The sequence below is a fragment of the Osmerus mordax genome, chromosome 19 (assembly GCF_038355195.1).
Source record: "Osmerus mordax isolate fOsmMor3 chromosome 19, fOsmMor3.pri, whole genome shotgun sequence".
Taxonomy (NCBI): domain Eukaryota; kingdom Metazoa; phylum Chordata; class Actinopteri; order Osmeriformes; family Osmeridae; genus Osmerus; species Osmerus mordax.
Window position 1 is genome coordinate 8492538 of NC_090068.1, and position 17402 is coordinate 8509939.

Below are 17402 nucleotides of genomic sequence, written 5' to 3' on the forward strand. Positions count from 1 at the left end.
CATGAAGATGTTGAATTGAAGAATGCCACCCCCCTGCTTTTACGGGGGGTTTCTGCCTGTGAGGCTTTAGCTTGGCAGGCTGTTCCAGTCTTGGAGTTTGCTCACCTCCCAGTTCCACTGGTCACATAAGCTCAGCAGTCACTGTGTATCAGGAAGAACCACTCATGATAGTTAGCGTTGTAGTGAACACAAAACAGAGGAAATCTATTCAGAGCAGTGTGTTTACCTCAAGTGGCCAAAGATGTAAGGGGAGTGGATCCTGAACTGGACCCTGTGAAGAACTGTAAGGCTGTGTTTACAATTTCTTGCAATAGAGTAAACCTCCACCTTCTTTAAACTGTTTACTTTATACTGGATATCAAACCAAACAGAGCTTGAGTATAAGAGACATTCCAAATCAAAGCTCAGACAACCAGACACAGTTTTATGGATGTTTTACTGCACAACTACCCTTGCATCTTTTTTGTAAACAAAGCACTTCAAACGCAGGCAAAATGGACTGTTTTTGTAGAGATCTGCTTTAAAAGACTTTCCCTTCGCTATTGTTATGATTAGTGCAGGAGTAAATCCTGGGTCAAGTTTTAACGTTTTTTCCTCTCTCTAACAACAATTTCTATTTGCCCTGTGTCACACCCGTTGAGTGTCAAAAACACAGCCAAAAGTATTTTTTGGGTCATTGTTGTCAGGGCGGTAAGTCAGCATTTTTATGACATTCCTGTGGTCATTCTAAATGGACGGCCACCCTGGCTGGAGGCTGGAGTGGTGGAGTGGAGGTGGGGGGTAGGGGGTAGAGGGTGGTCAGGGCTGGGAGAGTAACGATCAGATGAGGAAACAGGAAGGTCCAGCTCAGCTGCATCAAACAGCAGGCCAGCAGTCAGCACACAGCCCTGGAGGTCCCCACTCAGAAACGACACACGAGAGAGAGAGCAGGCCGCATATCTCTCTGTCTCTGTCCCTCCCCGCCCCTGCCTCACGGCCTCTCTCTCCCCCCCCGTCTTTCCCCTTCTCTCTCTTGTTCAGAAAACAACATGCTTCAAGGATTTCCATGGAAACGGCACAAGAAAGTTCCAACCCGATGGGCACCGTGACAAACATGCCAACCGTGGGAGTGCAACCCCTGCCCGTTGCTGTCGCTGGGAGAAAACGCCTGTTTTGTTCTGCCACAACACAAGCTCGAGGACACAGAAAGGCCCTGTTCAAAACCGACCCCTGATCCCTTCTCTGTGGACTCTATTGTGGATCTCAAAGGGAGTTGAACGATCCAAGAACGCTGCTACAGGTTCAATCTCACTCATTTGGCTGTCCGACCCCTTTCAGTTTCACTCCCGGTGTCTGGGGATGAGGCCAGGGGTTGGTTTTAGACAGGGCCATAGTCTTAATTCAATCATCTGAAGGGTCATGGACAGTCTAACTGTGAAAGGGTCTGCCTTCAATCGAACAAACTGGAAGGATCATCTGGAGCATGGCTTCCTGTGTGACTTGGCCATCAGCTTCACTCTTCACACAGTGAGCCGAATGTTGAATCCCACACAAGTTTGAAATGTGACCCGTCTAGCCTTGCCTATGTAATGGTGAGAGTATGTCATTCCTTTCAGAGTGAAGAGTGTGTTAGTGTGTAGCAGTCATTTGGCTGCCTATTTTAAAATGACCTCCTCTACTCCCACGGGCAACCGTGGACCACAGGCGTACAGGCAAACGATCTCTGACTTGACATCTCGAGCAGACAGTCACGCATGCACGTACACATTCTGTACTAAACACATCTGATCTGGCAGGAGCTGGAGCACTCTCCAAATGACATGGCCGGGTTAATTATAGTTTCAGTTAATATGACATAATGGCCAAGTCATGACCAGATGTGCTGGGGTTTCCTGAATACCGCCTGGGTAAAACTGAGTCACTGAAACATACCGTTTGAAAGCATGAGGTCATTCTCAGCCAATGGCGGATGCGAGTTGGAGGCCTGGGAGCGAGAGGCGTTGAGGAGCAAGGTGATGAAAACCGTCAACTGTTAGGATGCGTCAATCAGGGAGCGCCAGCAGAGGGGATGCTGGGTGATTATGGAGTGTCTGGGGGAGCCCAGGCAGAGAAGAGGAAGGCTGGGTTCCATCCTCACACAGGGGCTCCACAGGATCGACGTCCTTGAGGTTCTTATAAGGAACCCTCTTTTTTTTCTCTGTCTCTCTCTCTCTCTTTCTCTCTGTCTGTCTGTCTCCCTCTGTCTCTCACTCACTGTATGTCTGTCTCTCTCTCTGTCTGTCTGTCTGTCTCTCTCTCACTGTCTCTCTCACTGTATGTCTGTCTGTCTCTCTCTCTCTCCCCACACACAAACATACCCACTTACACACACACAGACAGGTATATTCCTCCCCTCTTGGCACTGGGCCTGGTGCTGGAAGGTAGCACCCCCTCCACCTGCTCCTGCAGGTCCTCCACCTGCTCCTGCAGGTGTTCAGCATACACACACCAGGTTCTCATCGGGGCTTTGGCCTGCGCTTCTTCTATCTCGAATATATATGATGACAGATTTGTATGCATCGTGCATATCTGCAATGAATCAACATCCTGTACAAGAGGGCATTGCTGAGAGACACAAATCACACACACACACACACTCACACATTTCATGTGTAGAGTTTTTCATAGAAAAGTGAAAATTTAATTAGTTGTCTTGCCAGGCAAAACGTTAGTAGGCTGGCCAGATGAAACAAATCAATGATCTTTGGTAATGCACTTTAATCATACAAAGCCAAATGGCCAGTTGCAATTTTGAGTTTAGTCTCTCTTTTGTTTATTGGACAGTTGCACTTTGTCTAAACTGAGACCCCACTTCCACTCTGAGTCAGAGAGAGAATGACGAGAGAGGTAAAGGATGAGCGAGGAGGAGAGAGACAGAGATAGTGAGAGCAAGAGAGAGAAAGGAGAGTGAATGGGAAACAAGGAGAGAGAGCAGGAAGGTGGGAGGAAGACAGGACAGAGGAAAACAGATCTGATTTAGATTAGGGATCAACTGAATAAAGTCAAGCTTTTTCCATTCAGCTTGATGTGGGGGATGGGCAGACAGAAATAAATCATCTATGTTGTATATACAAAGGACAGCAACTGAATTCCCCTCATCCATCTCTCCGCAGGGATCCGACAGGCCTCCGTCTATGGGAGCCAGAGAGATGGCTACCCTGGCCCAGCAGCAAGCCCTGGACACTGGATCTGTCCGGTCCCTCACACAGGGAAGGGATGGAGCTTTAAGAAGTGAGATAGAACTCACAAAGTGTTGACTCACTACCGACAAAAACCATACCAGAGAAGCCAGTACATCACACATCCAGCAAATCCTGGTCGGAATACAAAGATGGCTTCTGGGAGAATGTGTGTGTGTTTGGAAGGATGTGTGTTTCTGAGTCACTGTGTGGTTTTTCCCCACTGACATCGCACCTCAGCTGAGAGACACCCAGACAGGGCCAGAGGTCCAGGGAGAGAGTAGCCGATGCCAGAGAGAACCCTGCCAACAGGGGCACTTGTTTGCTCTCCAACTGCTTCCCCGGGACTGCATTGATTCAACCCAGCTGCCAACCCCTCCTGGACATGAAGTCAGGGTTGGGGTTTGTTGGCCGTCCCATGAAACTGATCTATTTGAGGCGGATCTATTTCTGCTTTCAAGGAACCTCTCTTTTAGAGAGGTACTCCAGCTCCTCTGGTTCTCCATGATGTCATCGCGAGGTGGCTGAGCTGGATTTGTGTTACTTATCCAAGCAGCAAGCCCTGGCTTCCCAGAATCCACCTCAGCAAACACCGATTTTAGTTCAGCTTTAATCAACGTTCAGAAGGAGGAAACCACACCCCTTGACTTTGATCGACCAATCGAAGTATTCCACTCACCTGACCCCCATCTGCTGGTCACCCACATGACTCAGACCACTCAATAGAAGACCTAAATACAACCATGATCTGCTGTCATTCCTGTGTTTGTCCTGTCGGATCCCTCTCCCCATCTCCCCGTCTGTGCTCCACCTCCCTTCCTGATTACATTTACATTTACCAGACGCTCTTATCCAGAGCGACTTACAGTAAATACAGGGACATTTCCCCCGAGGCAAGTAGGGTGAATTGCCTTGCCCAAGGACACAACGTCATTTGGCACGGCCGGGAATCGAACTGACAACCTTCGGATTACTAGCCCGACTCCCTGACCGCTCAGCCATCTGGCTCCCGATGTCCGAGAACCTTGTCTGCTGAGCCCCACGACGCCTGGCTCACCCCCAGGACTCCTCTGCCCGTCATCTGCCTGGAGGACTCCAATCCTATACATTCATCCATTCCTAGTATTCAGGAATCCGGTGGCTGAGCGGTTAGGGAATTGGTCTAGTAATCCAAAAGTTGCTGGTTCGATTCCTGGCCATGCATAATGACGTTGTGTCCTTGGGCAAGGCACTTCACCCTACTTGCCTCGGGGGGAATGCCCCTGTACTTACTATAAGTCGCTCTGGATAAGAGCATCTGCTAAAGTAATAAATGTAAATGTATTCCCTCATGTAAAACGTTTACCTATTGTCTGCGTGATCTTTGAACTTGCAAACGATGCTTGGTTCCTGATAACAGCCTCATTTGTCTGAATGGTCCTGAGAAGCTAAGACTCAGCTGGCCACTGGCCACTACACAGGGCCGCATCCACAACACTGGACCTTGACCTCTTTATCCACTCACAACCAATGAGACAGAGCCTAAACAAATACGATGTTCAGGAGGAAGGGAGGGGGAGGGCTGGGTGGGGGAACTGCAATAATTGGTGGAGGGTTGTCTGATAAGGAAGAAATACAGCAGGAAGGAGCTCCCAACGTGACCTTGGCATGGAACACTGGCATTGTTGACTTCCTTCGACATTCCCCCCGGTAACCTGCTGACCAATCACTGTCCTCCTGTCAGAAAACAGGGAAAATGAGCTAAGTGCAGCATATGTCCAAGAGAGAGTTCAGCTCCACCTGATCCAGTGCAGATCCGCTCATCATTCACAATCACCACGCTGCATATAGACAGCAGAACATTGTCTCATCGCTAACTCTTCACTACTTCTGTTTACTTATCCGGCATTTATATCAGAGAATCCTCAGCATCTCGAGTTATTTCCAAGTGAAAGTACTTAGTTTGTACACTTTGACATTGAAACATATAAAAGATGCTTTCACACGCTTTTTCTAGACAGCATCCCCTGAGCAGTATACTAACAAAGACATTGCCATGCTATTGCTGGGAGAATGTGGCTTTGTGCATTAGCTCTCCTATCATGTTCCACTTTCTCATCTGGACTGCAGCCAAAGCCATATTGCTGCTGGTTCTGAGGCCTGAGGGGAGCGGAGAGGAGAGGCGGCCGGCAGACAGGGAGGACAAAGCTAAATGGAGTCATTCCCCCGAAACAGAGGCCAACTAATTTGACTGTTGGAGTTGTAACCCAATTACTCCCAGGCCACATGTTCTCAGAGCAGGGGCGTTGCACAAGGAAAGCCCTCTTCAGTTTCTCCAACAGTTGTCCATAAAAATAAAAATACATGGAAAAAGTGTAGTAAGTGTTATTCCATACAGCTCACTACTAGTGCTACCTCCAAATGTACAGTAGGGGCCAGGGGCGAGGGATCACTCACAGTAACGGCCAGTTTACTAAACCTTCAGCTGAAGACAGGACACTATAAGAATCCTCCTGTGGACATAAAAACTGGGTTTCAAGATCAGAATCATTGTAATGATTGACATTGAGAAGCGTTTGACCCCCCTAATTAAGACTTGGACCCCCTAAAAGAAGTAGGTCGATACATTTATATATCGTTCTTACTGTAATCGTAAATATTACTTTACGCCCTGGAAAATAAGTTGACCCCCCTGTTTATTATTGTATAAATCGCACTCTGGGGATGTGGTTTGGGTGAGTCTGATGAAGAGGAATTAATGATGTGAGACTGAGTTGACGACACAGAGCGCTGCTGCCTCTGATCACCACCATCTCCCTCCCTCCCTTCCCTCTCTCTCTCTATGCCTCCCTTAGTTCTCTCTCCCTCCCTTCCTGTTTTCACCTCAACACCCTCTTTTTATGACTCCTTGTATTGTTACATGAAAGCACTGCAGGACCGTTTATTTATATTTTTTATTTTTTACAGATTCTTCAATAATACTACACGTTCTCAATACTTTCTGAACTACCTTTAAAGGTAACCTTAGAGGAATCGTCATTATAAATATGGCAACAAGCACGAGGCGAAAACAACATAAACGTTATCTTTATTATTGCACTTCCAACCATTAAGTGAAGCGACTGCAGTGGTGGTTATATTTCCAAGCTACGTTCTACACACTATATTCCAAGATAAAGTAATTATGCAACATTACAATGCGGAATGTGGTTCATGATCGCTACCTGGTGGACATAATATTATCCTGCGTGGTTGTGAAGGAAGCAGCAATCTGTCGATGTTTGTGTGTGCCTCTGTCGTAGGACAGAAGTCCTGTCCTATTTCTTCTTCTGTTTATTGTGAGAATGAGAACCGAATTATACGTTTTGTTTGGTAAGTGGGTCTCTTGCATCTCACCAAATCCTTCATGCATTTGCTTTGCCATCGCACCTAACTTCCAGAATATGTAGTAGCACTCCCTTGCCACTAGATGGAATCCGTCCTTAATGAGTTCCCTGCATGGCCACAATATTCTATTGTTACATCCCTCAATAATTGTTCGTTTTTAGTTTTTAGACGATTAGATTGACAGAATACACACGTACAAAGCTAAGTGTAAGCAAGTACAAAACCACGTACACACACTCACACCCAAATACAAGAAATGCATAAAGTCAGTGCTTTTTCTTTCTCTGCAAAGCGACTCAGCGTCGGCCACACATCCTGCTGAGAACGAGAAGTGATGCCTTGCTGCCTGCCCTGGAGAGCTCCAGAGAGCCTTGACCGTCCAACCACACGCTGCACTCACAAGAATGATGAGACTGATTATAGTGTTCTAGATGATGATGATGATGATGAACTGAAGATGAAGAGCAGGGCTTGAAGAATGACCAGTATTAATGCTGCGGCTGCAGTTTCGATCCTGTGTGCTGCAGTATGTGCCTTCGTGCTACAGCGTCCTGTACGCTACAGTAAACAGAACTTATTTTCTGGTGAAGAATTGGCTCAATATCTTCTGAAGTATATTTATCTCCCTGGAGATGTGCCAAGCTTTGATCTGTAGTACAATGAATGTCTCCAATGCAAACAATGACAAGTTGTATTCCGGGTAGGATCAATCTATTTCACTCTGATTAGGCACATGTTGTTCCTTCCAAGATGCCTCCTGAGCATTTTGTCTGTGATCTAATAAAGTTAAATCAACCTAAATGTAATTGTCTTCCTGCTGGCCCATGTGCCCATGCCTGCCAAGAGTAGACCATATCCCTATATTTTTACTCTTATTAAATGTATTGACTTCATTGGTTGTCCTAAATGCACAGGATCATCCCCCCCAAAGATCTGTTTTAAATTACAGTGCTATTAAGACACATACAGTGTGTAATCAAAGTGTAACAAGCAGTGTAATAATATAGTTCATGTATTGTATGCGCCAACCCACTAAGCTTAAGGCTCACCACCGGCCAGCCTTGGAATTTAACCCTCCATCGCTCGGTGTCTAAGTCCTTCTGACCACAGCCACTTCCCTCGACAGCCAGGCCCTCCCTCTGGGGCCATCTGCGTGATTCATCACAAAAGCTATGATGGAGGACAGGCTGTGTGTGTATATGAGAGTGTGTGTGTGTGTGTGTGTGTGTGTGTAATAGGAGGTCAGACAAACTCAACTCAAAGGAGGAGGTTGACAGGTGAACAGTTTCCATACAAAGGGTTTATTTAGTATATCTCTCATGTATACATTGGCTATGAAAGGTGTGTGCAGGGAGGTGGGGGGCGGGGGGGGCCGAGGGAGGGGGGCTGTGCTCGGGTGCCCCACCTCTACTCTGCCCCGGCATCTCTAGGAGGAAGAACAGAGGGAGAAATACACACTCACTGTCACACTGCCCTACATTCCTTTACCGGGGGTGGGGTGGGGTGGGGGGGTCAGGGGGGGGGGGGGGTGTTGGGGAAAGGGGTGGTGGGGGGAGGGTAGGGTAGGGTGGGGAGGGTGTGGTGGGGAGGGGTGTACCGGTACTTGTGATAAACCTGGCTTGCACACCAATAACGACAATGACTGAACACCTGTGTACATGCATGCATTGTATCTCTTAACCGTAAGCCTGAGGGACTAAATCACATGTACATCTGTGTGTGTGTTGGTTTGTGTTCAGAAGTAAGCTATTTAAACATGGGAGCGTAAACGTACTGCAGCCTCACAGTAAAACATATGAATGACTAAATTGCCCATTCTACTTAAAAAAAAATGGAGAAAGAAAATCACTTTCTATCATCTCTCCCTATCATACTTTCTCTCTCTTTCCTATTTCTTCCTTTTGAAAAAACCATTGAGGGAAAACACATTGAGTCTTTGGTACACAGGAACACTAATTTCATTGGCTGTGCAGAAGCTCCTTAGGAATGTCGGACGGGAGATCTGATTGGTTGTTCATAGTGTACCTGGGAGGGTGTCACTCAGTCACTCGTCCTCTCATGGCTAATCAACAATCACAGTTTAAACACATAGCATGCCCTTTCAATGTGTGTGTGTGCTTGTGTGTGTTTGTGTATGTTTGTGCTAATGTGTATGTCTGTATGTGTGTGTGTGTGACCTCCGTCTCTGTCTCTGTTCCAGGCCGGGAGAGAGATGCTTCAGATGAGGCCCAGGGAGGAGCAGCTAGGGGCCCGCAGCAGGGCTCAGCATCGCCCCCTCCCCCGCCCAGCAGAGACAGGGGGGGACTGGACAGTATTTACATCAGAGTCACAGTGGTAGTCAGTAAAGACCAGGCTAACTCCTCTGCCACACACACGACCCATGTGTGTGTGAGTGTGTGTGTGTGTGAGCGAGCGTGTGTGTGTGGAGGTTATGTGGACTCGTGGTCTGGAGTCTTGCCTCCTCCGTTGAGCAGGGCGGACGCGCTGCGGCTCTTGGTGGGTGTCCCGCTGCCGGAGCGGGAGAACTCCGTCAGGTCGTGGAGGGATGGCTCCCGGTACATGGCCACTACAGACACACAGACAGACAGGCAAGGCAGGCACACAGTCAGGCACACCGACAGACACACAGACAGACAGACAGACAGACAGACAGGCAAGGCAGGCACACAGACCGACAGTCAAGGCAGGCACACAGACAGACAGGCAAGACACACAGACAGATAGACAGACAGACAGGCAAGGCAGGCACACAGACAGACACACAGACAGACAGGCAAGGCAGGCACACAGACAGACACATAGACAGACAGGTAAAAAGACAAGACCGGCATTAAGATGAGGCCACATTAAGAGCTAGGACACATAAGCCAGAACTAAACCACATTCACGTAGCCTTCAATACCAAGTCTAACTGGACCTGATAAGAATGCTCAGCGAGGCCCACTCACCTTTGAGTGGTTTCGGGATGAAGTGGGCGGCGGCCTTGTTCTTTTTGACGTGGTTTCCCTTCATGACCACGCCCTCCTTGTTGAGGCCCAGGTACCAGGCCCGCCCACTCTGCTGCTGTCTGTACTGCATGGAGGAGTAAGTCACGTAGTAGTTCTCAAACACAGACTCCTTAAACTTACACTCTGGCGTGAAGTGCTCCTGGGAGACAGAGAGAGAGAGAGAGAGAGAGAGAGAGAGAGAGAGAGAGAGAGAGAGAGAGAGAGAGAGAGAGAGAGAGAGAGAGAGAGAGAGAGAGAGAGAGAGAGAAAGAGATAGAAAATGAAATTAATAAAGAGGGAACAGATGGAGAAAGACAGATATATACAATAGAGAGATAAGGACGGGGAGAAAATGATGGTAATGAGTTCACCCTGTCAGATGTTTGAATTGTATACCAGTGGTCCAATCTGATCCCTACATCCACACATCAGCCTGAGTGCACGGGACATGCTGATCGCTCCTACACACGCCATACACACACACAAACACGACACTGGTAGACTTGGATCGATAACCTCATTGACAAAGATCAATACTAAACCTCAGTCCGGCTCAAATATGGCCATGGAGAAAAGTGTACCTGTCAACACCAAAGAGAGTGTTGTATGATACACACACACACACCTACGCACACAGGTCAAACATTTGCATATTCCTTATGCATGGGTCTCCATGGTAACGGGCAACTCCAGGAGAATACAAACCATGTATCAGTTCAAGATGGTTTTCAGGAAGAGAGACAGAGAGAGAAAGAGAGAGGGGGGGAGAGAGAGCTACAGATATACGCATGCAGAGGGAAGACAGATTGAGTGTCTGAGACATTGATTAGAGTCTAGAGCACGCCCAGTAGAGATGAATGGGGGAGGGCCCGGGCAGAGATTAAGTGTGTGTTTTCATGCCATGACATATGAACATGACATATAAATATGGATCGAATAATCCGCATAATGTGTACATGCATGTGTGCATGTGTGTGTCCGAGAGTGTGTGTTGCAGGCAGAGGGAGCTTACAGAGGTATAGAGGAAGCCCTCGTTGTTCATGGCCAGGTAGAGTTTGGTCTGAACCCCCTGGATGGCCACCACACGAAGTCCCACCGGAATCAGGTTGAACACGGCTACGACACGCAACGCAGGAACCAGAAAGGTCGGACGACACACGAACCAACATTGCGTGAGAATGTATGAAAACAAATAGAAGGGAATGCTTAATAGGCTATACCAACTGCGGCCTAACTAATCGGCCAATCAGATGTCGTGGAGACCTATTTCCAGTCATGTAGAACCACAGGATTTCCAGTATCAGAAGGCCTGCTGTCCTGTGCCCTGGGCCTATCTTCACAGGTCTCTAGGCTAAGCCCTACCATGCCACTAGTCAGTGCAGAGCTTTAGGCTGAAGGTGGAGCAGGGGCCCTACCAAAGCTGTTGTCCTCGTCCTTGGTGCCATCGATGGTGCCATCTGCCTGCAGCCGCAGGTGGAAGCCCTGCCGGCTGGACAGCCTGGTGACGATGCCCTTCAGTTGGGGCTCTGGAGCAGAGGTGGCATCCGGAGGGGAGGGGAGGGAAGGGGGGTGGGGGTGGAGGAGAGAGGGAAGGGGGATGAAGGGGGAAAGGAGGGGGATGGAGAGAAAGACAGAGAAATATTGACAAGATGTCAGATTGGTGCGTACAGAAAAGATGCTCTGTTTGTCTGTGCGAATGGGTCGGAGGTTTGTACGTTGGGGTAGTGGGAGACGTCAATGGATGAGTTGTGCGGTCTGTGAGCGCTGGTATGTTTTTTAGGAGGTTTCTGATGGAAGCCACTGACTTTGGCCCAGTATTGCACGGTGCCTGGTTCCCAGCTGTCAGAGGCATGCACGGACTAGTCCCCCACTCAGTGATATGCAGCTGTGCTGCTGTGCTGCGTTATGACAGCTTTTCTCTATCATTCATCCTCATAAAAACAATCCTGAATAGGAACTGGAGGTGGACGGGTGAATGGCTATGGATTATGGCTTTGAGAAATATGATTGTGATTATGATTCTGCTTAAAATGATGGTGATGGTGGGGATGTTGACGAAGTTGGTGGCGATGATGAGGAGGGGTGGAGGAGGGGGATGAAGATGACAGCTCTTCAGGCCAGTCGCATAAACAGATTCCTCTCAGTAGCAGACCTGGTGGTCGCCTTCTCTTCCGTTTCGTCCTCGAGCCAAACAGTTTGACGCGCGAGAACACGTTCAGCTTGCTCGGTTTCTCAGCCGTCCCTTTGCTGTTACTGGGGCTGCTCGCACCATGGCAGGCAATCGCCTTTTTGCGCTCACTCGCCTGCCTCCTCTGCCGAATGAGGGAGCTGGCGATTGCCGCGGCCATAGCCAGCTTGGCGGCTTGGTGTGGCAAAACGTCCCGTGAGAAAAGTCCAAATCCACTCCTCACCAGACAATAAAAACTGCGCGTGGAAATCTCATTAATATCATTGTCTTATAGTATAACCGATTATAATCCATCGTAGTGTGCAGGTGCGGTGATTAAGTCATCCTGGAAAAAAAAAACTGGTCTGACAACCTGTTTATAACCACTGTATAAGCTTCTGGATGTCCCGGACAGATGAGCCTCGCGCAGGCGGTGGGGGATCAACAGCTAGTTGAACTGGTTTCTTGTTGATCACTGCAGCTTCTCCTACGCGTAGGCTGCACCGACAGTGGTGCTCTCGCTCTCGGTGAGAAAAATGCAGTCGTCCAAATGTTTATCAATGAACCAACTCGTGGCTGGTGACCGAGGCATCCCCGCCGTTCACAGATCTGCTGCCACGCCTCTTACTGAGTACGAGGTGAACCAGGACTCGAGCCCTAAACACATCTAGCTTCATGTGTTTTCTGTGAGCCCCAAGCCCCCACGTGGCATGACAATCAAATGTTAAGCTTGGGCGAGAGCGAGAGAGCTAGAGAGAGAGAGAGAGAGAGAGAGAGAGAGAGAGAGAGAGAGAGAGAGAGAGAGAGAGAGAGAGAGAGAGAGAGAGAGAGAGAGAGAGAGAGAGAGAGAGCGGAGGGGATGGGAGGAGGGGGGGGCTCATTTTGGTGCAGAGGTTCACCTCCCAAACTCTGGGATGAGCTGCGGCTTGCGCGCGGGTCGGAGAGCGAAGCTACTCTGTCTAAAACAGAGTAAATAACCCACGGACAATGTTTAAGCCACTATACTGTCTTCTTCTGCTTATTAATTCTGAGAGAAAAACACCGTCGTCCCCTCCGCGTCCAAAGGGAACAGAACGGAGAGCACTAACGTCGCCAAGGACTATACAGGACATCCGCTGACAGTTCACCGATACCTAGGTAACTTACAGCCTAAATGTTAACACCACCGTCATCATCTTCATCCCCACCATAATCATCATCAGTATTCTCGTCGTGCTGTGCGTGTGGTAATCCCCCCACCCACCCCCAAACAGATGCACCAAGAAGAGACAGTGAATAATATCGTAACAGGCTAAAACAGTATAGGGGAAGGGGGGGTGAAAGACAGTTGTATTTGTAGTAAATATGTCAATAAGGTGTTGACATACTTGTGCAGTCCACAGCTGGTTCACCCTACTTAAAAGTACAGGACTTGTACAACTGTAAGTAGCAAGTAGTAGCAAACCTACTTAAAGTTTGAACACAGAAATTCAGTCTGTATATATGTTCCTCCTGAACAGTCACTGGCCATAGACTTAAGATCAACTAAATACCAACTTCAGCACCACGGACAGCGCTCAACTGGAAAGACAGCTGTTCGTTTTTTCTGGAGTTTATTGAATATAACATCAATAAAAAGAGCAAGCAACTTTGCAACTTTGCCATATATCATTTTCATTCTGTCAGATCCAACAGCAAAACAGTTTGAAAAACAGAAGACCAGTTACTATACTTTCGAAAGAACTGACAATTACCTGAAGTCGATCTTCGAAGAGGGAAAGTCATGCTTTTCGCTCGGTGAGCCGCGAAGCCTTTTGGTCACTTTTAAGATCTCTTTTCTTATGCCCAGTAAAAGAGAGACTTCCCAAGCTGAGAATTCTCAAAGGCCTCCCCTTCCATTAGGCCCGAGCAAGTGGTGGTGATCGGAGATCATTATAGAGCCAGGCCATTATAGCACAAGTCCATTATGACTTTAAAGGTTCATTAATGATTCATCTCAAGGAAAGCATCGCTGATCGGACAGAAACCAATAATACCACCAGCGGTCCCTAAAGCCCCGACCGTATAGGTAATAGCCTTTAGGAAACTTGTATACATCTGGACCTATAAAGGATTTTTGTAGATGCTGCCAAATGGCCTGTGTTTTCTCTTGTGGTCAAATTGACAGATTTATTGAAAGTCTATATTGTCAACTCAAGCTATCAAATCCATACACCAGAGTATTGATAGTATGCTGATGTAGACAATATTCTGGACATACTATAATGCTACAGCTGGGGAAGGCCAATTATATTACCCTAGGCCATTTCTTGGTTTTAGACGAATCATCCGTTTAAAAACAGAAGTTGGTCTACCGTCCTCATCACAGAATTCCAAAGGACTGTAGTCACAGAGCATAGTAGACCAAAATCCCAGTGAAACAAATTGAAACTATTAACTTGATTGTTGAGAGCCTAACTAATCGCACCCGTGTTCTGTTCAATCTCCCCGCAGCCCTGTAGGTGACTGCTGTTACACGATAGAGACACTAGATGGAGTCAGTGTGCATACCTGGGTGCTAAGTGCTAAGAACTATAACATGGAGTGTGGTGTGTGCGTGTGTTTGGGGGGGAAAGCGGGACACAAGCCTCCACATCTAGGGCAGGGAACACTCTTCTCATTACCGCCTGATGAGAAGCCCCCAGGTGGAGGGAAGGGAGAGCCCCATCGTGGCCGAGCACATGGCAGGTTCGGTGGGCAGCAGCCTTCCAGGCAGCAGGGGGGCCTGTGGAGGGCAGGGCTTCCAGGGAGCAGCCTGTGGAGGGCAGGGCTGCCAGGGAGCAGCCTGTGGAGGGCAGGGCTGCCAGGGAGCAGCCTGTGGAGGGCAGGGCTGCCAGGGAGCAGCCTGTGGAGGGCAGGGCTGCCAGGGAGCAGCCTGTGGAGGGCAGGGCTGCCAGGGAGCCGGCTGTGGAGGGCAGGGCTGCCAGGGAGCAGCCTGTGGAGGGCAGGGCTGCCAGGGAGCAGCCTGTGGAGGGCAGGGCTGCCAGGGAGCAGCCTGTGGAGGGCAGGGCTGCCAGGGAGCAGCCTGTGGAGGGCAGGGCTGCCAGGGAGCAGCCTGTGGAGGGCAGGGCTGCCAGGGAGCCGGCTGTGGAGGGCAGGGCTGCCAGGGAGCAGCCTGTGGAGGGCAGGGCTGCCAGGGAGCAGCCTGTGGAGGGCAGGGCTGCCAGGGAGCAGCCTGTGGAGGGCAGGGCTGCCAGGGAGCAGCCTGTGGAGGGCAGGGCTGCCAGGGAGCAGCCTGTGGAGGGCAGGGCTGCCAGGGAGCCGGCTGTGGAGCTGGGCAGCATTGAGAGACGTCCATCTGGTAGACACACCTCCATCTGGAGCGGAGGACTGCCCGTCCTGGGAGGCAGCGCTGGAGCTGCTCTCACAGACTGTGACCCGCTAGCCATCATCACTATCTCATACTTTACGAGATCAGATCTTTAATGTGTGTGTGTGTGTTTGTGTGTGTGGACGACACAAGTCCCATCGAGCCGCCATCTGTGGGCATCATTTTCTGATAGTTGGAGGATTGGCTTCAAGTCCTAAAGATAGCTCAGTGACAAACCACCACTACAAGACAACAGCATGTCAGCCAACAAACATAAATCGTCTAAGGGTATCAGAGACTACAGTCACACACTTCCTGTGTCGGGCAGTATAGTGATCGATGATGTTTAACTGTACACAGACGAAACCCTGTCAGTCCGTCTTTCTGACTGCCTTCTCACACCATTGCCCCCTGGTGCTCAAGGATGGGTAGCCTGGCTGGTCTTACTGTAATAACAATGAATGAAGAAAAATGACAGAAAATGACACCTACCCCTTCTCTCCCCTGAGATGAGAGTAATTAAGTGTTCTGGTATCTAATCCAATGAATCCTCCAGTTATCTACTCTCTGGCCCCAACTGCTCCTTATTTAACGTCGTAAAACACAAGAATTAATTCACATTTTAATTAGTTTGAGTCTTTATCAACTTAATCCCTGACAATAGTCTAAAAATACACAGGCTACTGATGCCCTGGGGCGATGGCTCAACCACACCTAACCCTGAGAGAAGGGGCTGTAGGAGGGAGGGAGATGAGAAATCCTGAGGAGGTAAAGAAAGGGGGATGGGGGAAGGGAGAGAGATGGAGGAGGGGAATAAACAGAGAGAAATCAAACAGAGAGAGGGTGGGAATGTGTGTGTGTGTGTGTGTGTGTGTGAGAGAGAGAGAGGGAAAGAGAGAGAGTCTCCTTTGCACCAAACTCAAGCATCCACCTCTAGAATATCATTATAGTCCTCAAGAGTGACATTTAAGCTAGAGCGCCACATGGTAAAAGTACATAACAAGAGTGTGGTTCATCTCTGCTAGATGTTGTGTGCTGACTCCTTTATCATGGAGATGATGAATCACGACAGATTATTCTTTTTAAGAGCTCAATATCACGTCAAAAGAAAAAGTGCATTATTACTCTAGCAGCGTGGCCAGTAGTGCGTTATTGGTTCTACACGCTTTTCTTGACAGCCACATTCTGCTGACGTCAGGTTCATGAATGAGCCATTCCCTTTCCGTCTCTACTGTATGCACGTGATGGGAGATCTCAGGCTACTCCCTTTCTGTCTCCATGGCAATGTAGTTTCCCAGTCTCCATTGCGGTGTTTCGCGTGGTGCCTTTAATAATGCCATAAAATACCAGAGGGAAATGTTTGGATTGAGAGTAGCGCATGTTTTCTGGGGACGTAGGCCTATGTAACCTACACATCTCATCCTGTCAACATAAATATGACTACAGATCAAACTTCGTAATTAAAACAGTCGCCACTCTCCACTTTTAACTAAATATGGTGGTAAAACGTTGAAATCCTACCATAATCGTAGCATAAAGCATACTTGCATTACAGTAATAAATAAATAACATGAAACAAAATATTATTGTCTTAAAGATGTGCGCAGTAATCTAAATTATCGGATCAAAATCCTGTGGGGTATTTAATCTTACCTTTGTTTGCATCTTCCTTAGGTTTGGACGTTTTCCCGCTCATAGAGCCCTCTGTTGGGTCTGGGAAGCTCAGTGGAAAACTTCAAACCCGCAGAAAAGCCGTAAAATTGGTACGATCTCTTCAAACCAAGGGTGGAATTCCTCTTTCCCTTGCGCTGGTGGAATGAAGAACAGTTCGGATCTATAGTAAAGCGCGCGCGCACATACACGCTTTCATTCTCATGTACACACACACTCGCTAACACACTCGCTGTGTCTATCTCACAAACACAAAAACACATGCGCACAGGCTGGCATAATTCTGTTTTAGAAAGCATCATGTCCAATCCATCATTACTTTCTTGTTAAGATACAAATTTCTTCCAAAATAAACAACATCATGTATACAGAACATTTTTCAAGAGTCCAATATTATTGACGGCGATGAAGCGACGAGGAAGCTTACCACGCAGCATCCTCCAACCACGTTGGAGTACCGAGAGTCAGCGCAGTCACTATTCAACAACTTGGATGGCAACCAGCGGTTACGTAAATTCGTGGTGGGCAAATGAGGTGCAAGTATCAAGCTGGTAAGGGGCAGGACTGAACCGAAGCAAGTATAGAATGAACTGGGTTATTAGAATGAATTAAACTGGCCAAAACAGTTTCACAACACAAACTTTGCACTGATTTTCATATTAAATCCATGCATCCATTCATTGGGT

General features: G+C 48.3%; 1 protein-coding gene across 1 annotated transcript; it reads right to left on the minus strand.

Annotated features, from left to right (window-relative positions):
- Positions 1 to 8992: 8992 nt before the first annotated feature.
- On the minus strand, positions 8993 to 11898 carry LOC136963556 (fibroblast growth factor 13-like). Its single transcript, XM_067257706.1, has 5 exons — positions 11703 to 11898; positions 10966 to 11076; positions 10563 to 10666; positions 9512 to 9710; positions 8993 to 9129 (listed from the first exon to the last, which is right to left on the minus strand). Exons 1-5 carry the CDS (start codon positions 11896 to 11898, stop codon positions 8993 to 8995), a joined length of 747 nt encoding a protein of 248 aa, XP_067113807.1.
- Between the last annotated feature and the right edge of the window lie 5504 nt (positions 11899 to 17402).

Coding starts and splice junctions, on each gene's coding strand:
- LOC136963556 (XM_067257706.1), bottom strand. CDS start 11,898: ATGGCCGCGGCAATCGCCAGCTCCCTCATTCGGCAGAGGAGGCAGGCG. Junction 10,667..10,965: donor GGACGAGGACAACAGCTTTG/GTAGGGCCCCTG, acceptor TGCGTGTCGTAG/CCGTGTTCAACCTGATTCCG. Junction 9,130..9,511: donor CATCCCGAAACCACTCAAAG/GTGAGTGGGCCT, acceptor GTGTGTCTGTAG/TGGCCATGTACCGGGAGCCA.